Consider the following 25696-nt stretch of genomic DNA (forward strand, 5'->3'; position numbering starts at 1 on the left):
GCACCATTAAAGGCAAGTAAACATATTAGCACAGCGTGGGTTGTACTATTTTTTCAAAAAAATGATTGTACCAAAGATGTCCCATACAGAAAGAATGTCCGTCAAGAGCATAAATATCCAGAAACAAAGGGCTTTATTTGACCTTTCTCCCTTTTGACCTGAGAGCTGAACTATTTTCCTCTACGGGCCACGCTACCTCTCCTTTGTCCTTGTCCTTGGTCCATTCTTGCAAACAGCAACTCAGAAGTGACCACTCTTATGCACGAATAAGAATTGATTGCTGAATGAAAAATTGTACAAAGAAGTTTTGTGCAGAAGAGGTTCAAAATCATGGGAGTCATTTGTATCAGCTGTGACCAAATGTTTTGATTTGGTTTGTTATGATTTACTCAATTGAGTTTTTATCTTTTATGGAGAATAGTGTTTACTGTTTTGCCTGTTTTGCCTACCATTTGTGTTGTGTTTGAAAGCAATGAGAAATGACTTAGTTTTGTACAAAGTAATATTTTTTTGCTCATTAGGTTATGTTGGAGATCAAGTGGACCCGGTTTCATTAAAAGTGTGTTACTAATCGAGAACTGTTTTTTTTCTTAACTGTAACTGTCACTGTTTTTTTCTTAATTTTTGAAAATGTGCTTTAACTTTCTTTCATTGTAGTAAAACAATCTAAATTAATCCCTTTGAACTTTAAGGTAGACATTTTTGAAAAAAAGTCAAGGGGGTGTAGACTTTCTATAGGCACCATAAGAAATGTAACCCACTGTATCCTGGAGTGTCCTGAATTTACGTTTACTATGTTACGTCTACCCCTGAGTCCAGGTTGGAGGGATGTAGAACTATGGTAGTTAAAGAGGGGGAGAGAAAGAAAGAGATTCAATGGATTTTGCCCAGTACACTTGCAAGGTTTCCAAGAAGATCCAGCAGGACAAGGTGAGAGGAGATGAGAAAGGGGTAGCATGGTCCATTCGGGTTGGATGTACCAAAATAAGTGACCACAATGGGCGATGTGGCTCAAGGGAACCGGGCTGGGATTTCACACAAGACCGCTGTTGTGTAGGGAGAGAGCGGCGGACATCTAGGTGATGCATGCGGGGTCAGTGATGCACCAAGACGAGTGTGGTGGATTCCAGCAACCCGCCGCTGCAGAGAGCGAAGCCCGCTCGCTTACATCCGGCCGAGATGGCGCATGGATAGCGGATCCCTTCATACTACAAAACATGACCAAGCGTTTATAACAAAACCGGCAGTTTGGGAGCTAAACTAAGGAATTCGATGCTTGCACTAGCAGGAAGAATACAAACCCGCATTTCCATTGAGACTCAGAGGCTTCTGGATGAGAAAGGATGCCATCTCCATAAAACCTATCATACATAGCTAACGGAGAGGGCCAGCTTGCGTTTTTTCCACCATACTAGATTGGTTTGAGTAGGCCGGTTGTGATTCGTGAACCACAAGCTGTAACGATGTTGGTGAGATGCCACCGGAGCAAACTGTCGGTGTGGGCCGTTCTGTGTGTGCTCGTGTTATGCTGGCTCTACATTTTCCCAGTGTACAGACTCCGGAGCGACAAGGAGATAGTTGATGAAGTGCTGCGGCAGGGACAAGTATGGCAGAGGAACCAGACGGACATCGATCTGTTCAGGTGGGTTTTCACTCATCTCAAAACATTAGGCCTATGCGATTTGGCCCTCATAAATAATTCATAGCAATATTAACATTCTACAATATAGCAGAACATTATTACATGATTGTGTCCAAGTAGCCTAACATCTCCTACGGTCTATTTATGCACATAACAAGACAATACATAGGCTAATTATAATAATAATGTTTATTAAATGGAAAAAAGAGGAATGGAAATGGTGAAAAGAAAATCTATCACGATCAAGCTGAATCTCCAGGGCACAACAGTTACGGTATGGTAGGCCCATTTGTTGTATCTAGTCGCATTCTCACGAGAATATGACGGGATTCGTAGGCTAATGCACTGTGGAAAGCAGATTAGGGAAATGCGCAGAACGTGGCACCTGCACGGAAAGGCACAGAGACGCGTTTTATGATGGTGCAAGAGGGAATTAGAATAATTGAATAGGATCTCTATGGTTCAGCACGTTTGGAGTTGAAAAGGTTGCCTCGCAGCCGAAGCTGTGTGTGTCCATGGAAACGACAGAAATTCAACTGTACTGGTGGTGCTGAATCTAGGACAAAGTAACCATCAACAACCAGCCTTTTTCCATTTGCCATTTCCACGCTTCAAATTCGCCAATTGACGCCCACAGTTGGACTAAAGATGATATTTTTTATCATATCTGCGCAGACTCCTAATTGATTCCAAATGCATTTCCACTACTCGGGCTTCCCCACAGTTTGCCTACTGTTGATGCAGACAGGATTTATGAAGCATGTATGAATGTGTCATTGTGTTAAAATAGCATGCATGCCACTTGGACACTATCAATTGAGACAGTTGTCTCATGATCTGAATTATAGTTGACAGTGCCCATATTTAATCAATAGAGAATGCTCAAATTACATGTGGCCCAGAGTCCCGGACTGGTAACTATAATTCAGATCAAGAGACCTTCTCGATTTATACACTGTCTTAGTGTCACTCAATGACAAATCCTCTTCTCATTTTGACTGTCTATTTATAGCTCAGGGTTAAAGCTTTCCCATATTTACCACAGATCCTGGTTCAGCTTACCCTCCCCAAATCCCAAACTCACACATAAGTGATGACACCATAAATTGACATTAGATCAGTGTTGAGATACAACGTCATCCTACTTCCTCTCTCGTTACAGGAAGCTGCTTTCAGAGTGCTGTGACCCAAGGAGAATGTTTGCGGTGACCAAGCAGAATTCACCTATGGGGAAGGTCCTGTGGTATGACGGAGAGTTTTACCACTCACACACAGTCAACAATGAGACCTACTCTCTCTTTGTGCAGGTAGGCCTCTACTCTGGTCCTGGAGGCCAGCAGTGTACAGGCTTTTGTTCCAGCCCAACTCTAACACACCTAAAAACACAATAATATACTTGTGTGTGTGTTTGTATGTGTTTGTGTCTGTGATCACACTTGCATGGTCACTGATGGTAGTGTAGAGAATTTGTGGGTTGTCCATGTGTGGAATTGAACTCCAAACCCCCTTCCCCAATAAAAACACACCAACCATAGTCTGTGTTAATGGTCAACACTCTAAGATTTTTAACAAGGGCAGGTTAAAATGTAACAACGTAATGGGTTTTTCACCACCTTCCCTTTGACCCAAGCTCAATGGTGAAATCCCCACGCTATCACCCTTTTCACAGGTCTCCAAGATATCATTACCATCTCACTAAAACACTAAGTGAATAATATACACGTTGAACTGGGAAGTGAGTCTAACCTCTGCAACATACACTGTAAAACCATAAAACATGTGACACGTCGATAACCTAACTAACTGTCCGTGTTTAAAACCAATAGGCATTTAGATTTGCCAATAAATGTTCTCATCTTAAACACAGGCGTTTAGAATGCAACATTAAACATGACAGTCAGCTGTTTCCAGTTAAGTGTCCAACCAGGAGAATACTAATGATTGTCGTTGGTGGAAGAAGGTGAGGATCAATGTGCAGCGGGGTACGTGTTTTGCATTTTATTAAATGCAAATAACAGAACATTAGATAACAAAGTAACAAAAGGCACAAACGAAACAGCTCCGTCAGGTGCAACACACACTAAACAGAAAATAACTACTCACAACCCATAGTGGGAAGACAGGCTGCCTAAGTATGTCTCTTTGAGAACCAACGGCAGACAGCTGTCCCTGATTGAGAACCATACCCGGCCAAAAACAAAGAAATACAAAAACATAGAAAAAAAGAACATAGAACACCCACCCTAGTCACACCCTGGCCTAACCAAAATAGAGAATAAAAAGCCTCTCTATGGCAAGGGCGTGACAAACACCTAAATCTGCTAAGTGTTCAGATTTTAACCACTAGCATTTACTTTCCCATCGTCCTGTTTGGAGTGCTTCTAGTCCTTAGAAATTGATGTGACTTTCAATGCCTTTTATTCAGATCAGTGTTAGTAATGTCTGTCACCTTACCTACATTTCAGCACAACTGAAAAGGGCCCGGTTTCCTGATAGCGATGGCTAACGAGTGTTTTAACAATGCATCTTTCCTACAACGGCCGAAGATGTAACATGCATTTCCTAAAACACCACTCAGAGAGAACGGTCGCTAAGGGCGTCGTTGGAGCATGTGTCGATCGATACTGATAAGATCTAAATAAAGGGAGCGCTGCTCTCGGATCAGCTTACTCCATTCAAATCTTTCCTTAACATTATAATTTTCTCACAATACTTATGACAGATCAGTTCCTACAGAGATATTACCACCTATGGCTGCAAATGTTGAGGTGGCTTATTCTAATGCTTACCCAATAACCCAACTAGGCCATAACTGAAGGCTGAGGAGAACTAGGCCATAACTGAAGGCTGAGGAGTGCTGTCTCTACAGGCCAGCTCCCGACGGACGTCCTCGCGTAGACTACACCGGTAATGGTCGATCAGGGCCCAGTCGCTCCATCCAGCGCCGGCAGCCAAGGTCCTAAACTCCAACTCCAAAGCAAAATCCTGGGTACTCCTCGTCTCCTGCCTCAGATGATAGAGGAGCTCACCCGCTGCTTTGCCTTCAAGTGGGTGATCGAATACTATCCGGAAGTGGCGGGTGAACTCCTCAAAATGGTCCAACGCCGCATCCTCCCTTCTACACACAGCGCTGGCCCATTCCAGGGCTTTCCCGGTGAGGCATGAGACGAGGGCGTAACTCTTCTAACGGTCAGATGGTACAGGGGAGGCCGTGGCTAAATACAAGTTCAGTTTGAGGAGGAAACCCTGTCAGCCGGCAGTATCTATCTATAGAGATAAATGGATCTTAGAATCCAGAGAGGAAAAAACGTTGACGGGAGATTCCGGTTGTGGTGGTGGTGGCGCTGGAGAAACTCCGTCTCTCCCAGCGATCCATTTTCATGACAATGTGATCCATGACGGAGCTAATAACGTCAAGCTCCCTCGCTTGTTCTTGAACGCGTTCCTCCAGGTCCATGGGCATAGTGTCCTCTCCTGCTGACTTCATATATGGTCAGAGATTCTGTCATGCATAGGTGTAATAGGTGGCAGGGAAGTCAGGCGCAGGAGAGTCAAATGGAGTGTAAAATGGAGTATTTTAATAAAGTCCACGGAGTATGCTCCATAACACTAAAAGTACATAACAAACATGGGTACAAGGACCCCGACGCGCACCTATACAACAAACACACTACACTGACAATAAAACAATCTCTGACAAAGACATGAGGGGAAACAGAGGGTTATATACACAACAAGTAATGAATGGGATTGAAAACAGGTGTGTGGGAAGACAAGACAAAACCAATGGAAAATGAAAAAAGGATCAATGATGGCTAGAAGACCGGTGACGTAGAACGCCGAGCACCGCCCGAACAAGGAGAGGCAACGACTTCGGCAGAAGTCGTGACAATAGTATGTGGTCATAAAGGGTTTACTTTGAATGATTATTTATTTATACATTAGGATCCCCTATTATTATTAGTTATTATATTTCATTTATTTATTTACACTTTTGAATTGAGGATCCTACTGAATCAAATAAATCATAATTAAAAGTAAACCCTTTATGACCACATACCATACATTTCATACATTGTGGTATGAAAATCCTGGCTCATGGGCCACATCAGACCTGCAAGTGACAATAAATACATTAAATAAATAACTCAACCTTGGGTCCAAACAAAATACAGCAAATAAAATGCATAATATACATCATATACATAATACTACATAAAACTACATAACACTGCATAACACTACATAATACTACATAACACTACATAATACTCCATAACATTACATAATACTACATAATACTAAATAATACTAATACTCCATACCATTACATAATACTACATAATACTCCATAACATTACATAATACTGCATAACATTACATAATACTACATAATACTCCATACCATTACATAATACTACATAACACTACATAATACTACATAACATTACATAATACTGCATCATCTCCTGCCTCTGCCCCATGCTTCAGAAACAGGAGATGGCTCCTGCCCTATAAGCCCTTCCTACATAATACAATACAAAATATATAAAAATGTCTGTGTCTCTTCACACTCCTCGTTGTTCCGTAAGGTGTTCTTTTATACATTTTTATGCTAGCTTGAGTTGCCTGGGGTGGCAGAGAGTTCCATGTCGTCATGTCTATATTTAATACGGTGTATCCCAGCCTCTGTACTGGACTTGGGGACTGTGAAAACCTCAGATTGCATGTATTGTGTACCGATGAGTGTCCGAACTGTGTGACAACTGCTTGAACCAACAGTTTGCTACCGACAAACACATCAACACCTCACACAAAGACCAATAGTGATGCAGTCAATCTCTCCTCAACTCTGAGTCAGGAGAGACTGACATGCATGTTACTGACATTCACTCTCTGTGTACATCTAAGTGAGATACCTGCTGCTTTGTTCTGGACCAACTGCAATTGACTTACAGTATGTCCCTCTCCGCCACACATGACCACCTAACTGGGCAGTAGTCACCGCAGCAGGCCTTTTGCCTCTTGGTAGGCCGTCATTGTAAATAAGAATGAGTTCTTACTTGACTTGCCTGGTTCAATAAAGGTTCAGTAAAAATAAATAACTAAATGAGTCCAGATGTGACAAAACTAGGACCTGTCATGTCGACTGAGATGTCCAGAAAGCAGAACCACAGACCTCTTCTCATTTCAGCAACCATTAAGTCTATACGTTTTGACCATGACAGCTTGCTCAACTTGCTTAATTGACACATTTTTTTCAAAAATAGATCTAGATGAGGTTTAGGGTTGAGTGAGTGATGTGTCCGAAAAACGATGCTTTTTGTTTTTGAGATACTGATCACCAGAATATCGCTAGTTAACCCATTGTAAAACTAACTGGAGCTCTATGGGGGTCAGTTATTTATTTTACTGTCATAGCCGACGTGTATACTGTTGAGTCATCAGTGTACATAGACACACAGGCCTTATTCAAGGTCATCAACCTAGTGTAACAGTAAACCAGTAAGGGGGAATGTCAATAGTCTGTGGTTTCCTCTCCTTGTCTCCTCTCCTTCAGTCTGCACTGGTCTGAAAAGAGTCGAGAGGTGAACATTTGTTTAGTTGAAGGAGAGGAGACACGGTAGAGGAATCTATTTTAGATTGAGATACCCCCTAAATTACTCAGAAGGGTATAGGGAACTTAAAAATGTTTCATCCATCTAGAGACTAAAGAAGGGAACAGATTGTGCTGTTAAGAAATGATTTGTCATAGGTCACGAGCCCGGGGAACATGGGAATATGACACCCTGAATGCAAGCTGTGGGATTTGAGATGGATGCCACTTCATCATGACAGAGAGGACATAAAGGAGGATGTGAAAACCCTCATTGGAGATTGGATCAGATAACTGGAGATATTCAGTCCTCAAAATGTGGAGAAAAACACAGATGGGTTGTCAAATTGTGGCACTCATCAGATATATCCATTAGCCTGTATAGGCCTACATGTTTTCTGCCAGGTGGTGTGTGTGTGTGTGTGTGTGTGTTCTAAGCAGAACATTGAGAGTAATAATGAAGGAAATGTTGGACTCTTCCTCTTTCATTTGTATCTGTCCCTCTGGTTACTAACAACAGACCATCCCTTGTTACTCAGAGCAGAACATGCAGTATGACCCCCCCCTGTTGCAGGTGTTAATGGTTTCAAGGAGAGATGGAAAAAGCTACTGTGAGTCCCAGCCCCCAGGACTGTTGATGCATGGCCTGCTTGCCCACTACTACCTAGCCCTGAGAAAACACTAGTGTGACAACTGTTGTTGTTATTCTAGGTAGGGACAATGTGTGTGTATCTGTAGAGGGGGGTGTGTGTGTGTGTGTGTGTGTGTGTGTGTGTGTGTGTGTGTGTGTGTGTGTGTGTGTGTGTGTGTGTGTGTGTGTGTGTGTGTGTGTGTGTGTGTGTGTGTGTGTGTGTGTGTGTGTTAAGGCAAGTGTCTGGATGTGTGTGGTGTGTGTCTTGTGTGATTGTATGTGTGTGTGCTGTATTTTGAGTGGGAGAAGATGAGGAGGAATAGAGAGAAAACAATTCCACTGCAGAGGGAGAGAGAAACGGCAGCATTTTAGTTACATAACCAAAAAGACATTTCCAGAAAAACAACCATCTACAGCCTAGGATATTCATTCATTACACATATATGTACTGTACATTCATGTGACTCAATGCTACACTCTTAGAGAAAAGGGTTCCAAAAGGGTTCTTCAGAAGTCCCCATAGGAGAACCCTTTTTGGTTCCAGGTAGAACCCTTTCGGGTTCCATGTTGAACCATCTGTGGAAAGGGTTCTACATGGAACCCAAAAGAGTTCTACCTGGAACACAAAGGTTTCTACCCAAATGGAACCAAAAAGGGTTCTTCAAAGGTTTCTTCTATGGGGACAGACGAATAACCCTTTTAGGTTCTAGATATCACCTTTTTAATAAAATTGTAAAAGGGGCGTGTTTAGGCAGTGTGTCAGAGATGGAGGAGGTGAAGTGTGTGTGTAATTTGTGCCATAAGGTCATGGTTCGTTATCTACACCAAGTCCACAGACAGAAGAGGAGAGGAAGTAGGGAATCAACTCAAACACAAAGTTCCTTAATACATATTGGGTTACAAATGTTATCATATAGGCTACACTGTGAAGATATTTTGAATTCCTTCTACATTGTTTTCAGTTCCCTAAAAAGGGATACAGTCAGAGGTACTTGCGTTCACTTTTGTTCCTCGCTCTATCCCTCTCTTGCTCCCACTCCTCTCTCATTCGCTCAAATATGCCATCTTTAAAAAAAATCTCTCTTTGTCTCTCACACCCTAATGTTCTCCATCTCCCCTTCTCTTCCTCAACCCCCTCTACCCCTCCTCTCTCTTCTCTCTCTCTCTCTGTATCTCCCGCCACACACTCCTGATTGAGCTCTGCTGAACCTATTTGGGGTCATGGTGATCACTCATTTATCTTTTTCTCCATGGCTACCCACTGGACATCGTCGTATGAATCGGACCAAGGCACAGCGTCGTATGCGTACATTCTTTATTATTATAAGAATGAACACTGAACAAACAAACCAAAATAACAAAGTGTGCTGACAGGCAACTACACATAGACAAGAACCGAAAAACACCAAAGGGAAATGGCTACCTAAATATGACCCCAATCAGAGACAATGATAAACAGCTGCCTCTGATTGGGAACCATATCAGGCCACCATAGACATACAAATCACCTAGACCTACAAAAAACCCTAGACATACAAAAAACCCTAGACAATACAAAAACTAGCATACCCACCCGAGTCACACCCTGACCTAACCAAAATATAAAGAAAACAGAGATATCTCAGGTCAGGGCGTGACAAACGTCTAGTTTTGATATACATTTGGTTGAGATGGTAACTAACGTGAATTCAATGTGAAGTCAACAAACATGTCATTTGATTTAGGCTAAAAGTTGGTGGTACGGGGGGTGGGGTCTCTGGTCATTGTGGGGGATTGGGAGGTATGTAAGGGGAGACTCAGGGGATGGGTGGGTGGGAGGGGGACTGGTAAGCAACCTCGGTTGCTAGGTGGGATGGAAAGGGGTGGGAGCCATGCTTTCTTTCGGTCGGGGAGAGGGGCTTTTATTGTGTGTGGGTGTGTCAGTCTCCCTACTAGTAAAGGTTGCCTTGACACCATCTAATGTACCTGTTTATGACTGAGGCATTGACGTTACAGCAATCCTCTTGACTTGACGTGGAGAGAGAGGGATCCAGAGAGTGTGTGTGCGTGTCACTGTGCGCTGGCGTGTAAGTCCTGTGAGATCTGTGTGCTGTGTTTGCAGAGCATGTGAGTGAGTGTGTGTCAAGTGCGTGTTTGTGTACCCTATCCTCCCACGTCCTAACCACCAGTGGCTACTCACCCACACACACATTATACACAAGGACAGCTCTAGACAGCACTGTATAATCACTGCCTGACAAAAATAGAGCCTGAAGCAGGGAAGTGGAAGCACACACTCACATACTCACTCATTCACACACACACACTCAAGTATTCATACACTATTTGCCTACTTTTTCCCTGTGCATGAATGTTATAAACTCATAAACCCTCTCTGTTGAGCGATGTCTCTCTCTCTCTCTCTCTCTCTCTCTCTCTCTCTCTCTCTCTCTCTCTCTCTCTCTCTCTCTCTCTCTCTCTCTCTCTCTCTCTCTCTCTCTCTCTCTCTCTCTCTCTCTCTCTCTTTTGACATAGACACACACACTTGGGTCGTCATGAGTAGGACTAACTTTTCTGTCTCAGGCGGAGCACTAATTGCAGGTCTGGGCATAGAGAGCGAGCCATGCCTGACCAGAACTGGCAGTGCCACCAAGCTCATGGGCACAGCAAAACAGAGCCCTTCTGACCATGCAGTGAAGCGTTGGCATCGCCGTCCATTGGAGGAATGTGTCATTTAGGAGTTGGCTGATTAACGGAGAAGCTTTGTTAGCTTTGATCACATAGAAAGGGCTTTTAGGCTTTTAGGCTGTGATCTCTTCTGCCCTGGTCAGTAGTGCTCATCATCTCTCATCCTCTCATTTGTTTGGTTAAAAATGTGTTGTTTTTTAAAGTATGGCCTGTTTTTTTTTAAACGTCTTGGTCTGTGTGTTGGTCCGTGTTTTGGCCAGTGTTTTGGCCCGTGTTTTGGCCTTTGTTTTGGCCTGTGTTTTGGCTTGGGCTAGCCCTACTCTCATCTCATAATACTTCTCTCAGTGAGATATAATAAAAATATAACTAATGTTTGGATCACATGTGTTACAATGATATGGAGTGATATGTTCCCAGAACTGTGAGCTGACCATTGTTCTCCTCTAGCTGGCTCAGCCCCTTTCATGGTTCACCAGACACCCTGGGGGGAACACAGAGGGGGGGGGGGTAGAGGAATAGGAGGATGGGGGGGTCTAGTCTTCCACTCCAAAGGGAATAATGAGAGCATTTGTTTCTCTCGGGACTCTGTTCATCGCTGGCACCGGCTCAAGCAGGGCGCAGACTCACAGCAACAGGCCAAACGAATAGAAAGGATTTGCCTCAAGAGGCACCCATAGACACTCCATTCACTGGCCAACACTGCCATGCTTAGGCCCTTATGGTCGGCCTGTAATGGACAGCTATCTGTCTGGGAACCTTCCCAGGACTTTTAGTTCACATTCCTAGTACGTTCTAAATGTATTAAGTGCATTTGTTTATTTACTTTACATGCATCCAAATTTAACTCATCACAAGAACTGGTCAAAATATTATAGCAATGGAAAATAAGTGAATGTCCTCTGTCCACTCAATGTTTGCTGTCTGTCTGTAGCAACCAGTGAGCAGACATTTATTGCTTAATACTTTTTTAGGAAAGTAGTCAACATTTACAGTACATTCAGAAACCATTCAGACCCCTTGACTTTTTCATTCACAATCAATCCATGATTTATTTTAGACAGGTCTAAAGAAGCATTAAATGAAGAAAATGTAGACTATTTCAGAAGAACAGAATAGCATATTCTGAGTTGTCCTTATGTTAGGTCCTGATCTGGATATGTCATATGGCTGTGGGCTACACTAGTTCATTTAGCAGACAAGATTTGCTTAAAATTCCATTATTTAATATTATTTTATAGTATGAAGAATACAATTGAACAAAGCTGAATAAAGTAGAAAGGATATTTTCTCCCAAGGATTTGAGTGCGCACATGCGGCTATTCTGTGTTGAGCGGTTAACATAGATGTTGGATTTGCCATTTTTGTATTGAAGGACTTCTTTTTACTTTATTAAATACACCGTCTTAAGTACTGCTGTGTCTGCCTCATCTTCTGGGTTCTGCTGACTATTCGTGGCTCAGTTGGTTAAGTGACTGTTTCTCACTCTGGAGACCCAGGTTCGTAACCGGGTCCTGACAGAAACACAGAGCCAAAAATGTACCCAGAGGCAGCCAGTTCCCAGGACCTTTTTGCCATGCTGTCCCACCACCAGGAGACTGTCCAACGCCACGAAGCCGCCCTGGTTCAGCAAGAGGCCTTAATGGCTAGACATTCTCATCTTCTGTCGGAGATGCTGACTTCCATTAAGCAAATATCTGATCGTCTTACCCCGGCAACAGTTCCCGTCCCAGTGCCTCAGATTCACGTACCCATGGCAGTTAACCCCCTGGCTGAACCTCGTCTTCCACTTCCCCAACGGTTCTCAGGTGATCCAAGTGCTTGTAAAGGGTTTCTCACCCAATGTTCTCTCTCCTTTGAGCTACAACCCTCGTCATTTCCCACCGACCGGTCTAAGATCGCTTATATCATCACCCTGCTGTCGGAAAAAGCCCTGGCCTGGGCTACTGCTGTGTGGGATGCCCATAGTTCCTGCTGTGCCAGCTACTCTGCCTTTACTGAGGAATTCAAACGAGTGTTTCAAGGCCCAAGCAGTGGTTCTGACTCAGCCAAACAGCTCCTGACTCTCCACCAAGGTTGGCGCAGCGTGACGGACTATGCCATCCAGTTCCGCACGGTGGCAGCAGCAAGTGGCTGGAACAACGAGGCGCTCACGGTGTGCTTTCTGAAAGGCCTTTCCGACACTATCCAAGATGAACTGGCCACTCGGGAACCACCGGACAATCTCGAGTCCCTGATCAAGTTGGCCTCACGCATTGACCAGCGTCTGAGAGAGAGAGAACTCAACCGTAGACCTCTAGCCCCTATCAGTCCCAGCTCTGAGTCCCCACCTTTATCCTCGCTGGCTCCATCGGAACCCATGCAGATTGGACGCATCTCCCAGGCTGAGAGAGACCGCCGGATGAGGAGCGACGCTGTCTATATTGCGGCAAACCGGGCCATTTCCGTTCCACATGTCCCGGGCTCCAGGGAAACGCTCTGTCCCGTACAGACCGGGGGAACTGTAACGGGAAACATAACCTCCTCCCATCCGTCCAACTCCCGTCTGCTCATTCCAGTCACCCTCTCCTGGGACAACCACAAGCTTCACCTTCAAGCCTTGGTAGACTCTGGAGCCGCAGGTAACTTCATGGATGGTGTCTGGGCGAAGGAGAATGGCGTTCCCTCTGAACCTCTAAGTGAACCCATGAGGGTCACTACATTGGATGGAAGCCCTTTGGGATCTGGACTTGTCACTCATGTCACTACCTCCTTGCGACTTTCAGTTTCACAACACCAGGAATTGATGAACTTTCATTTGATCTCCTGTTCCGAGTTCCCTCTCGTCCTTGGATACCCCTGGCTTCACAGCCATAACCCTCACATCGACTGGTCTGTGGGCACTATCAAGCAGTGGGGTCCTACGTGCCAAGCTACTTGTATTTTCCAGAATTCCCCGAGTTCTACTCCCGAGTCTTTAGAATCCATCGACCTGACCCGAGTTCCCGAGTGTTACCATGACCTCAAACTGGTGTTTAGCAAACAGAGGGCCACCATGCTACCACCCCATAGACCTTACGATTGCCCCATCGACCTGTTTCCGGGCACTTGCCCCCCAGGGGTCGGATCTTTTCCCTATCTCCACCCGAACGAGCTGCTATGGATACCTACATCAAGGACGCTCTGGAAGCAGGCCTCATGCGTCCATCCACCTCCCGGCGGGAGCAGGGTTTTTCTTTGTGGCCAAGAAAGACGGTGGATTACGTCCTTGCATCGACTACCGGGGACTCAATGCCATAACCGTCCGTAACCGTTACCCGCTACCCCTTATGGCCACAGCCTTCGAGCTGCTCCAGGAAGCAGTTGTTTTCACTAAGCTTGACCTGCGGAACGCATACCATCTTGTGCGGATCAGACCTGGTGACGAGTGGAAGACCGCTTTCAACACGCCTACTGGTCACTATGAATACTTGGTGATGCCCTTCGGCCTGACCAACGCCCCAGCGGTGTTCCAAGCGCTCATAAACGATGTGCTTAGGGATATGCTTAACATATTTGTGTTCGTTTACTTGGATGACATCCTCATCTTTTCGAGCTCCCTTCAAGAACACACTAAGCATGTCAGACAAGTACTCAAACGCCTCCTGGACAGCCATCTGTACGTTAAGCCGGAAAAATGTGAATTCCATTCATCCCGAGTACAATTCCTGGGATTTGTAGTGGAACCCGGTCGAGTCCAAATGGACCCCAGGAAGGTAGGGGCGGTAGCGGATTGGCCCACCCCCAAATCCGTTAAGGAAGTTCAGCGTTTCCTGGGCTTCACAAACTTTTACCGCAAGTTCATCAAGAACTTCAGCTTGGTGGCAGCCCCTCTCTCAGCTTTAACCAAGGGTGGCAATGCAAGGTTTTTGTGGGGAAGAGAAGCTGAGACGGCCTTCCAAGGACTCAAGCAGCGTGTCCTCTCTGCTCCCATCCTGATACTACGGACTACGGATGAACCATTTGTGGTGGAGGTAGACGCATCAGAGGTTGGTGTTGGAGCTGTCCTGTCTCAGAGGGGTGAAGACAAGAAGCTTCATCTGTGCGCTTTCTTCTCACACCGGCTTACCCCGACTGAGAGGAACTACGATGTGGGGGATCGTGAACTCCTAGCGGTTAAGATGGCATTGAAAGAATGGAGACACTGGCTCGAGGGGGCTTCTCACCCGTTTCAAGTGCTTACGGACCACAAAAATCTGGAGTATATCCAGCAGGCGAAGCGGTTGAACTCTAGACAAGCTAGACGGTCTCTTTTCTTCAATCGATTCCAGTTTATCCTCACCTATCGGCCCGGGTCGAAGAATCTCAAACCGGATGCCCTGTCCCGAGTCTACGCTCCTGCCATTCGAGATGACACGGACATGCCTGTCCTTCCTGCTGCTAAGATTGTGGCTCCGATCTCGTGGCAAGTTGAGGATACCGTGAGACGTGCTCAAGCTAGCGAACCGGACCCGAAAGGAGGTCCTGCCAATCGGTTGTTTGTCCCCAAGGCAGTGAGGACTCAGGTCCTTCTGTGGGGGCACTCCTCTCGCCTCACCTGTCATCCGGGCGTAGGTCGCACCTTGGAGTTCATCCAGCGTAAGTTCTGGTGGCCTACCATAAGAGAAGACGTTGCCACTTTCGTCAATGCCTGTCCCGTGTGCTGCCAGGGCAAATCTTCTCACCTCCGCCCTCAAGGACTCCTTCACCCTTTACCTGTTCCCCACAGACCCTGGTCCCATATCTCATTGGACTTTATTACTGGACTTCCTCCAACCCATGGCAATACTACTATCCTAGTCATAATCGACAGGTTTTCAAAGGCGGCCAGGTTCGTCCCTCTGACTAAGTTACCTTCTGCCAAGGAAACGGCTGAGTTGGTAATTAATCATGTGTTCCGAGTCTTCGGCATTCCTCAAGATATGGTTTCTGACAGAGGTCCCCAGTTCGCCTCAAGGTTTTGGAAGGCCTTCTGCCAACTCATGGGGGCTTCTGCCAGTCTATCTTCAGGGTACCATCCGGAGTCCAACGGCCAAACAGAGAGGATGAATCAAGAGCTGGAAACCACCCTCCGATGTATGACTCGTGACAACCCGTCCACATGGTCATCCTTTATTGTTTGGGCCGAATACGCGCACAACACCTTGCGCTCCTCCTCCACTGGTATGTCCCCGCACGAGTGTCAGTTTGGCTATGCTCCTCCATTGTTCCCGGACCAGGAGGCAGAAGTCAGAGTGCCTTCAGCCTTGAAGTTCGTCAGACGCTGTCGGCTTATGTGGAGGAAGACCCGTCTTAATCTTATGCGTTCCTCACAGAGGTACCAACAACAAGCCAACAGACGCCGCCGTCCCGGGCCTACCCTGCGCCCCGGCCAGAGAGTCTGGCTCTCCACAAGAGACTTACCTCTATGGGTGGAGTCTCGCAAGCTGTCCCAAAATACATCGGTCCCTTCAAGGTTGCCAGGAGAGTTAACCCAGTTTCTTATCGCCTACACTTACCCAGATCCCTTAAGATTAATCCCACATTTCACATTTCATTGTTAAAACCTGTTTTTTCTCCCCTTGTCCCGGCAGACAGACCTCCCCCTCCGCCTCGTGTCATTGGAGGCCAGCCGGCTTATACCGTCCATCGGATACTGGATTCCCGCCGGGTGCAGCGGTCCTGGCAGTATCTGGTGGACTGGGAAGGCTACGGTCCCGAGGAGCGCTCCTGTGTTCCTGCCAAAGACATCCTGGACCCTGACCTCATTCGTCAGTTCAGGGCCCTCCACCCTGAGAGGTGGTAGGAACGTCAGGAGCCGTTCCTAGGGGGGATTCTGTCAGGATTTGGCCAGGGTTGTTCCGGGTTTTGGTCACTAGATGCCCCCATTGTGCTTTTTGACCTTATGTTTTTTCCCTTGTTCCCCATTATTATTTGCACCTGTGCCTCGTTTCTCCTGATTGTATTTAAACCCTTAGTTTCCCTCAGTTCTGTGCTCTGTGTTTTTATGTTAGCACCCAGCCCTAGTGTTCTGTGTATTCTTGTCGATTCCGGTGGATGCTCTTGTGGAATTCTGTTTTTGAGTATCTCTTGAGGCTTTTTTGTGCTATTCCTACCACCTTTTGGATTTGCCATTTTTGTATTGAAGGACTTCTCCTTTTTACTTTATTAAATACACCGTCTTAAGTACTGCTGTGTCTGCCTCATCTTCTGGGTTCTGCTGACTATTCGTGGCTCAGTTGGTTAAGTGACTGTTTCTCACTCCGGAGACCCAGGTTCGTAACCGGGTCCTGACAATAGAAATAGGTTCTCCTATATGCTTCATTTAGAGGTATTCATTTAACTTGTTCTACAAACGTTGGGCGATATGTTTTTATTTTTTAATATATTGTAAGGCTGGATGCGACTTGAAAGGCATGTTTTTTTGCTCAGGCTGCACACACTTTATCAGTTTCTCTCTCACAATTTGACAAGCACTTGATAATGCCTCAAATTTCACAGCGGCATCCCCTTTGTGTGGTCACAAATGTGTCATAATGCACCCCGCAATGTGGTTGACACAACAGATCAGAACGTTTAGCTTTAAATGTTGATAAACTATTAGGCTATTTCTTCACATTATAAGCACAGCTTATTCGCACATCGTAGTAGGATATAAGCATAAAAGTTCCATTAGCGGAAAACACCATTATCAAAAGTGCCCGCAAATGTGATTATGCATGTAATTATTTTATTATAAAGGTGTATTTTCATGGTGAAAATTATCTTCTTCAAACTCACTAGCTGCTTATGTACATATGTCTTTACATATATTAAATAATATGTGTGAAATGTATTTTGATTTAGAATGGACCATTATCATGCACCTGTCTCCAAACAGGAGCAGTGGGAAAAATACATATCATCTATACACTTAACTTCTTAGGGCTGCAATCCAGTTGACGGGATGATATGACAACAGCCAGTGAAAGTGCAGGGCGCCAAATTCAAAACAACAGAAATCTCATAATTAAATTATCCAAACGCTAGTGCAGGTCGAGCATTACTGACAAAAACTTCTAAAAGTTATATTACAGGTCGAAAACACACTTCAAACTAAGTATAGAATCAATCATTAGGATGTTTTTATCATAAATCTTCAATAAAGTTCCAACCGGAGAATTCCTTTGTGTTTAGAGGAGCAATGGAACGCAGGTCGCTATCATGTGGAATGCGCATGACCAGGAAATGGCTCTCTGCCAGTAACCTGACTCATTCAGCTCTTATTCAGTCCGACAACACAGTAGAAGCCTCATTAAAGTTTCTAAAGACGGTTGACATCTAGTGGAAGTCCTAGGAAGTACAACTTCATTCATGTCACACTGTGAATTCAATAGGGCCTGGGCTGAAAATTGACCAACCTCAGATTTCTCACTTCCTGTTTGGATTTCTTCTCAGGTTTTTGCCTGCCATATGAGTTATGTTATACTCACAGACATCATTCAAACAGTTTTAGAAACTTCAGAGTGTTTTCTATCCAATACTAATAATAATATGCATATATTGGCAACTGAGACTGAGGAGCAGGCCGTTTACTCTGGGCACCTTTCATCCAAGCTACTCAATACTGCCCTGCAGCCATAAGAAGTTAAATAGCAAATGGAGGACACTTTTCCCATGGTTCATTTTCATGCCAGCCAGGTAGGCTATACTCCTGACAGCCAGGTAGGCTATACACATTTTTTTGGTACATTTTAACCCCCTTTTTCGCAATGTCCCATCGCTGCAACTCCCGTATTGACTTGGAAGAGGCGAAGGTCGAGAGTCATGCGTGCTCCGAAACATGACCCTGCCAAGCAGCACTGCTTCTTGACACACTGCTCACTTAAACTGAAAGCCAGCCGCACCAAAGTGTCGGAGGAAACACCGTACAACTGGCGACCAAAGTCAACGTGCATGCGCCCTGCCCGCCACAAGGAGTTGCAAGAGTGCGATGGGACAATTACATCCCAGCCGGTCAAACCCTCCCCTAACGATGCTGGGCCAGCTGCGACACAGCCGGGGTTGAACACGGGTCTGTAGTGATGCCTCAAGCACTGCAATGCAGTGCCTTAGACCTCTGTGCCACTCGGGAGGCTTCCTGTTGTAGAGAGAAGCAATGTGCTTAATATTAGGAAAGTTGAGAAATAAATATAGTAGGCCTAGCGTACAGAAAGCTGATGGGATCCTCCTCTTTTTAATAGAGGCCATCACTCTGTTTTCTCACGCAATTGCATAGCCGAAAGAAATGTTGCGCAACATGAGCTCATTGACTTTTTATTTAACCTTTATTTAACTAGGCACGTCAGTTAAGAAAAATATTATTTACAATGACGGACTCTCATTAAGTGTTTGATTCGATTTTCGATTACATTTGATGTCAGAGTGATTAGAGGGACAATAGAGTGCTGAGTACCAGGCAGTTAGTAAGTCTGGTAGGCTAATAATGACCATCAGCAGCATCAAAGCTTGGAGAAGCCTAATTACCATGACGAAACGGTCACGTGGAATTTGACTGCCTTCATGACTCGTGACTGCCGGCGTGATGGTAATATGGTCGTCGCAACAGCCCTATCTATCCCTCTCACCTCATTTGACTTGTCGTTACCGTTGTCTTTGATTGTTCACAAACGTTTCAGGCCAGTCCACTTCAGGATGTGTGTGTACGTGTGTATGTTTACCCACTTCATGACACTCACTTCCCTCTTGTTGACCAGGAGACACCTCTTCAGCATCCCCTCAAAAAGTGTTCGGTGGTGGGCAATGGAGGGGTCCTGAAGCACAGCGGCTGTGGGAAGGACATTGACCAGGCTGACTTTGTCATGCGGTAAGAGAGGGGCTGTTCGCTCCAGTGCCCGTCCAAATATGATTTGGCTGTCCTGCGCTCGCCGGGGCCAGAAAGAGCAGCCAAAGAACATCAGCCATCAGAATTAATGAGAACAGGTGTCATATCTGAGAGAGAGAGAGAGAGAGAGATGTCATCAGAAGTGCCTGGGTTTTGAAGGGGGCAGATGAAGTCAAGTAGTGAATCATTTTAGCTCTGGGGCCTTGAGGACTAACAACAGAGGGTCTGATTTAGTTGACTAGACTAGTTCTACCTTGGATCACTGTTGTCCCCCCATCTCAGGCATGCCTGGCTGGCTTAAACCAGGCTTGAACCTGGGAAAGGCAAGACTGAATTAATAACTTTGGAGCTCCAACTCCATCCAAGGCTCACTGGCTGCCTGACTGGAAGTTTGCACTAGAGAAATGTTGTGTGCATTCAATGCAGATAAGAAAAGGCAACTATTTTCTAAGTTATAATTTTGTTATGACTTTAGTATCACAATGTGTTAACATTAAATGGCTGAGAAAAGTCAAGACAAAAAGCTAAAAGCTACTTCCATTCTGGCCACTGTAAAGTCACTATCAGTATATTAATGCACATGTGTACTTGTGTTTTTCGTATCTAGGTGCAACCTTCCACCACTGTCTAGGGAGTATGTTGAGGATGTGGGGACCAGAACCAACCTGGTGACAGCCAACCCCAGCATCATTGAGAAGAGGTACACTCCTTTCCTTTCAAAACTGCTGTTGACTGAAATGTATGGGTGTGTGGGACAGCATCCAAGTCTTCTCCTTTTCAGTCCTCTCCCTCTTTCTCTCCATCCTTCCTCTCTACTACTCTGTTTCCCACTCTCTCCCCGCCCTATCTCTCTCTCACTCTCTTATTCTCTCCTGCTATCTCTCCCCGCCCTATCTCTCTCTCACTCTCTTATTCTCTCCTGCTATCTCTCCTCTCCAGCTCTCTCTCTCCCTCTCTTATTCTCTCCTGCGATCTCTCCCTCTCTTATTCTCTCCTGCGATCTCTCCCTCTCTTATTCTCTCCTGCGATCTCTCCCTCTCTCTTTCTCTACTGCTTTCTCTCCCCCCAAGACCTCTGTCTTCTCTCCCTCTCTATATTCTCTCCCTCTCCCTTTCTTTCTCCCTCTCATGATGTCTACTGTCAGTTCCAGATGTTAGGTCCTAAGAGCTTTGTCTGTTGTCTTGTCCTAGCAGCAGCTTCCCTCCTCCAGACTGGTGTTTTATAGAGGAGCCATGATCCAGAGCCAAAACGTGTGTGTGTGTGTGTGGTCTTGTTCTTCTATCGTTGTGGGGACCTGAAATCCCCAAATGGCCCCCACAAGGATAGTACAAAAAGGAATATTCTCCCTCATGGGGACTGTTTTAAGCTTAGGGGTTAAGTTTAGGGTTAGGGTAACACTTTGGGTAAGAATTGGGGTTAGGGTTAAGGGTTAGGTTCAGGTTTTTTGAATGGACATACATTTTAGGTCCCCACAAGGAGAGAAGAACACGTTTGTGTGTGTGTGTGTGTGTGTGTGTGTGTGTGTGTGTGTGTGTGTGTGTGTGTGTGTGTGCGTGTGTGCGTGTGTGCGTGTGTGCGCGTGTGTGTGTGTGTGTGTTTGAACAGAGCCTCTTTGTGTCTGTTTAGAATGCTACTCTGTGCTGCTGAAATGTGTTCCCGTTTTCAGCAATGTGTTTCCTCTCAGTGTGTTTCTGAACCACGTTGTTGCCAACACACCCCCTACTGCTTCCCATCTCATCTCTGTGCATTTAAATATTGACGTCTCGTGACATTATCATTGGATGTTGGCACAACCTCACTCCTGTCCTCAAGACATTTTGTTGATATTTTGAAGCTCAATCACGGTGAGGGCAGGTAGGCTGTACTGTATATTGTTTACATTTGGGTTGATTCGAAATGCAATGCAGTACAATTGAATCCCCGCCTCCACAAGCAACTACACCGACACCTATAAACCGGCTAGATTATGTACAACACATACGGTATGACATATCCCGAGAGCACATATCCATAATACCATAGCCCAGAAATACCCATGGAATGAGGACGCCAATTCTATCTGAACTCTATAGATACTTCCAGAACCCATTTCACATGACATCCACAGTAGATTTAGCCTGGAATGCATGACCAGATCAAATAGATTTACCAAAACAATCACCCTCTGTGACCGTAGTGTGTGTGTGTGTGTGTGTGTGTGTGTGTGTGTGTGTGTGTGTGTGTGTGTGTGTGTGTGTGTGTGTGTGTGTGTGTGTGTGTGTGTGTGTGTGTGTGTGTGTGTGTGTGTGTGTGTGTGTGTGTGTGTGTACATCCACGTGGCTCTACTGGCATAGAGTTTAGAATTCCAAAGGCAACATTAGCATGGATAAACAGCAAGTGGTAGTTACCGTAGAAATATAATGACTACAACAGGGAAAGCCCCCTCTGACCATAGCAATGCAGATGTCGCTCCACCATTTCCTGGTGGCAAAATGTTCTAATGTGCAAATGTTCTAATAGTTTGCCTAATTTCAGTTTGTGACAAAACAAGTCATTGTGTAGAGAATCATTGTACCATCTAAACCACTGTGAAATAAATATAATTTAAATTACCAAAAATATTGTATTTTCAGCTGTTTGAAGCTGGTGCACTAAACCAAAAGAAAAAGACGCAAAAACTAAACTTAAGAATGGAAAGTATAGAAATAGGGCACATAGAGCTGGTCTTCCGCTTCTTAGACTTGCTTTCAATGAGAATTACAGATCTATAACACATTTCTATGTGAATTGGATCAGGTCTACCAAAAACGTACATATTGTAGCTTTAGCTGTCCACTCATGGGTACACCAATATGACCTCCAGTCCACTGTCATGGAACGTTGACTGGGGCTGTCCATTCTATAGGTTCTATTTCTATGGTACTCACACATTCTCATCTCTATCTCTCTCTCTCCCTACTCAGGTTCCAGAACCTTCTTTGGTCGCGGAAAAGCTTTGTGGAGAGCATGAAGGCCTACGGCTCCAGCTACATTTACATGCCAGCCTTCTCCATGAAGCCGGGCACCGACCCCTCCCTGCGGGCACACTACGCCCTTGCCGACACCTCGTCCAACCTCACCATGCTGTTTGCCAACCCCGAGTTTCTCAGGACCGTGGGAAAGTTCTGGAAGGGTCGCGGAGTACATGCCAAGCGCCTGTCCACAGGTCTCTTCCTGGTCAGCCTGGCGCTGGGGCTGTGTGAGGAGGTGACGGCCTACGGCTTCTGGCCATTCAGCGTTGGGCTCGACGAGCAGCCCGTCAGCCACCACTACTACGATAACGTGCTGCCGTTCAGCGGGTTCCACGCCATGCCTGAGGAGTTTGTCCAGCTCTGGCAGTTGCACAAGAGCGGTACACTGCGTATGAGGGTGGGACACTGCCCACCTCGGGAAGGGGCTATATAAGACTCAAGGGACCCTCCCCTAATAAATCTTCCCTTCCTTTCGCTTACAACCCTCCAGCCCCCTGCGATCGTCCCCAGCAAACCACCTGCAAACCACCCCCTTTTCTCCACCATTAGCATGAGAATGTAACCCATGGTTACCCACCCAGCCGAGAAAGCCCCCACACACCATCTCTCTCTCTATCCTGCCCTCCATCCACTCTCACTATGTGTGTGTTTGTGTGCGTGCGTGTGTGTGTGTTTGTGTGTGTGTGTGTGTGTGTGAGTGCAGAGAGGAGGTCTACTAACGGTCTCAGCTGGGGCTGGAGGATTCGTTGTGTGTTGACTACTCAATGTGACATAGGGAGCAGCTGGGCCCAATGCCCCCACTGAGTCTTTGTTAAACAGAGACAGAAGGAACAATCCTAACCAAGAGGTTTTCATAGAAGTTTTAAGAGAACAGACTGAAAGACTTGAAACACAGAAGGAAAAAGGAAAGGAGGAACCAAGATGTCCTGGTACCATGGGTGTCCTGGTACTAGGCTAGTGTCCTGGTACCATGGGTGTCCTGGTACTAGGCTATGAGTGTCCTGGTACCAGATGTCCTGGTACTAGGCTGAGTGTCCTGGTACCTAGTGTCCTGGTACCATGGGTGTCCTGGTACTAGGCTATGAGTGTCCTGGTACCATGGGTGTCCTGGTACTAGGCTATGAGTGTCCTGGTACCATGGGTGTCCTGGTACTAGGCTATGAGTGTCCTGGTACCATGGGTGTCCTGGTACTAGGCTATGAGTGTCCTGGTACCATGGGTGTCCTGGTACTAGGCTATGAGTGTCCTGGTACCATGGGTGTCCTGGTACTAGGCTATGAGTGTCCTGGTACCATGGATGTCCTGGTACTAGGCTATGAGTGTCCTGGTACCTAGATGTCCTGGTACTAGGCTATGAGTGTCCTGGTACCATGGGTGTCCTGGTACTAGGCTATGAGTGTCCTGGTACCTAGATGTCCTGGTACTAGGCTATGAGTGTCCTGGTACCTAGATGTCCTGGTACTAGGCTATGAGTGTCCTGGTACCATGGGTTTCCTGGTACTAGGCTATGAGTGTCCTGGTACCTAGGTGTCCTGGTACTAGGCTATGAGTGTCCTGGTACCTAGATGTCCTGGTACCATGGGTGTCCTGGTACTAGGCTATGAGTGTCCTGGTACCATGGGTGTCCTGGTACTAGGCTATGAGTGTCCTGGTACCATGGTGTCCTGGTACTAGGCTATGAGTGTCCTGGTACCTAGATGTCCTGGTACTAGGCTATGAGTGTCCTGGTACCTAGATGTCCTGGTACTAGGCTATGAGTGTCCTGGTACCTAGATGTCCTGGTACTAGGCTATGAGTGTCCTGGTACCTAGATGTCCTGGTACTAGGCTATGAGTGTCCTGGTACCTAGATGTCATGGTACTAGGCTATGAGTGTCCTGGTACCTAGATGTCATGGTACTAGGCTATGAGTGTCCTGGTACCTAGATGTCCTGGTACTAGGCTATGAGTGTCCTGGTACCTAGATGTCATGGTACTAGGCTATGAGTGTCCTGGTACCTAGATGTCCTGGTACTAGGCTATGAGTGTCCTGGTACCTAGATGTCCTGGTACTAGGCTATGAGTGTCCTGGTACCTAGATGTCCCGGTACTAGGCTATGAGTGTCCTGGTACCAAGGTGTCTTGGTACCTAGATGTCCTGGTACTAGGCTATGAGTGTCCTGGTACCAAGGTGTCCTGGTACTAGGCTATGAGTGTCCTGGTACTAGGCTATGAGTGTCCTGGTACCAAGGTGTCCTGGTACTAGGCTATGAGTGTCCTGGTACCAAGGTGTCCTGGTACTAGGCTATGACCAAACTAGGCTATGAGTGTCCTGGTAAAGGTGACTAGGCTATGAGTGTCCTGGTACCAAGGTGTCCTGGTACTAGGCTATGTGTCCTGGTAAGGAGTTTGTTATTTTTGGTACCTTGTCTTGAAGTTTGTTATTTTTTGTCTTGAACAAAAACCCTTCATGGACATCTTAAGCAACCAATCAGCATTGAGGTTCAAAGTAGGATCCAATAGAAAAGGAGAGTGAAGCACGATATCGAGCTCCTAGAATGTTCCATTTTACAGCCAAGCTGAACCGATCCCTGTTCACTAAAAGGGAAGCCAAGAACATTGCAGTGTTTGATATATCCGTATGTTAATTTATATTTGTTAATCATGACTTTAATTATACATGTTTTTCATTTTATATAGGTTGATGTTCTATGTTGATTTAGTAATGTTACGATTGAGAGCTGAGTATGTATTTAAATCTTTTCACAAAAATCCACTGCAGAGAAAAAGATGTGAGCTTTACAAATCATGACCTCATCTGTGTGTGTTCATCGAGAGGTTGTGGCCTTGAAGGTTCACCCCCCGTTCACGCTACGAGTGCTTATTGGTATGGTCCACTTCCAAACACACTCCATTGACAAGCTACCATATCTTTCACTCTTGACTGAGTGATGACAACACTGCATGTTTCTGTTCAGGTGCCGGACACCTGCTCACATTGAACTTGAACATTCATACTCTTCTTCATCACCATCGTCCTCGCCATCATCAGTGTGCGTCTGACTGTCAGGTCAGTGACCTGAACTTTGCTGTCCTGCATTTATTTCTAGGTGTTTTTTTTCTGTCATTCATAACAGGGTTGGGATCAATTCCATTTAAACTCGGTCAATTCAGGAAGTAAACTGATATTCCAATTGAAATGGAATTGACTCCAACCCTGATCCGTATACACATACATGGGATTGAACATATGATGTGTAGTAGGTGCTAGTTCTTCTGTCCTTCTGTCATCATCACCAAACAGTTGAGACAGTGGAAGAGGGCTGGCCCTTTAGGTTTTACATGGACTCCTGTCT

General features: G+C 45.7%; 1 protein-coding gene across 1 annotated transcript; it reads left to right on the forward strand.

Moving 5' to 3' along the window:
- The first annotated feature begins 827 nt into the window (after positions 1-827).
- On the forward strand, positions 828-23307 carry st8sia1 (ST8 alpha-N-acetyl-neuraminide alpha-2,8-sialyltransferase 1). Its single transcript, XM_064939346.1, has 5 exons — positions 828-1642; positions 2805-2949; positions 19245-19354; positions 19980-20072; positions 22315-23307. The coding sequence occupies exons 1-5, from the start codon at positions 1464-1466 to the stop codon at positions 22793-22795; spliced, it is 1008 nt and encodes a 335-aa protein (XP_064795418.1). The 5' UTR covers positions 828-1463; the 3' UTR covers positions 22796-23307.
- Positions 23308-25696: the final 2389 nt, after the last annotated feature.

This window comes from Oncorhynchus masou, chromosome 27, assembly GCF_036934945.1.
Source record: "Oncorhynchus masou masou isolate Uvic2021 chromosome 27, UVic_Omas_1.1, whole genome shotgun sequence".
NCBI classification, from domain to species: Eukaryota; Metazoa; Chordata; class Actinopteri; order Salmoniformes; family Salmonidae; genus Oncorhynchus; species Oncorhynchus masou.

Bases quoted from the DNA above. Each gene is read 5' to 3' on its own strand.
- st8sia1 (XM_064939346.1), top strand. From the start codon at position 1,464: ATGTTGGTGAGATGCCACCGGAGCAAACTGTCGGTGTGGGCCGTTCTG. The intron at 2,950-19,244 runs GTAGGCCTCTAC...CTTGTTGACCAG, and splicing joins CCTACTCTCTCTTTGTGCAG to GAGACACCTCTTCAGCATCC. The intron at 20,073-22,314 runs GTACACTCCTTT...CTCCCTACTCAG, and splicing joins CCCAGCATCATTGAGAAGAG to GTTCCAGAACCTTCTTTGGT.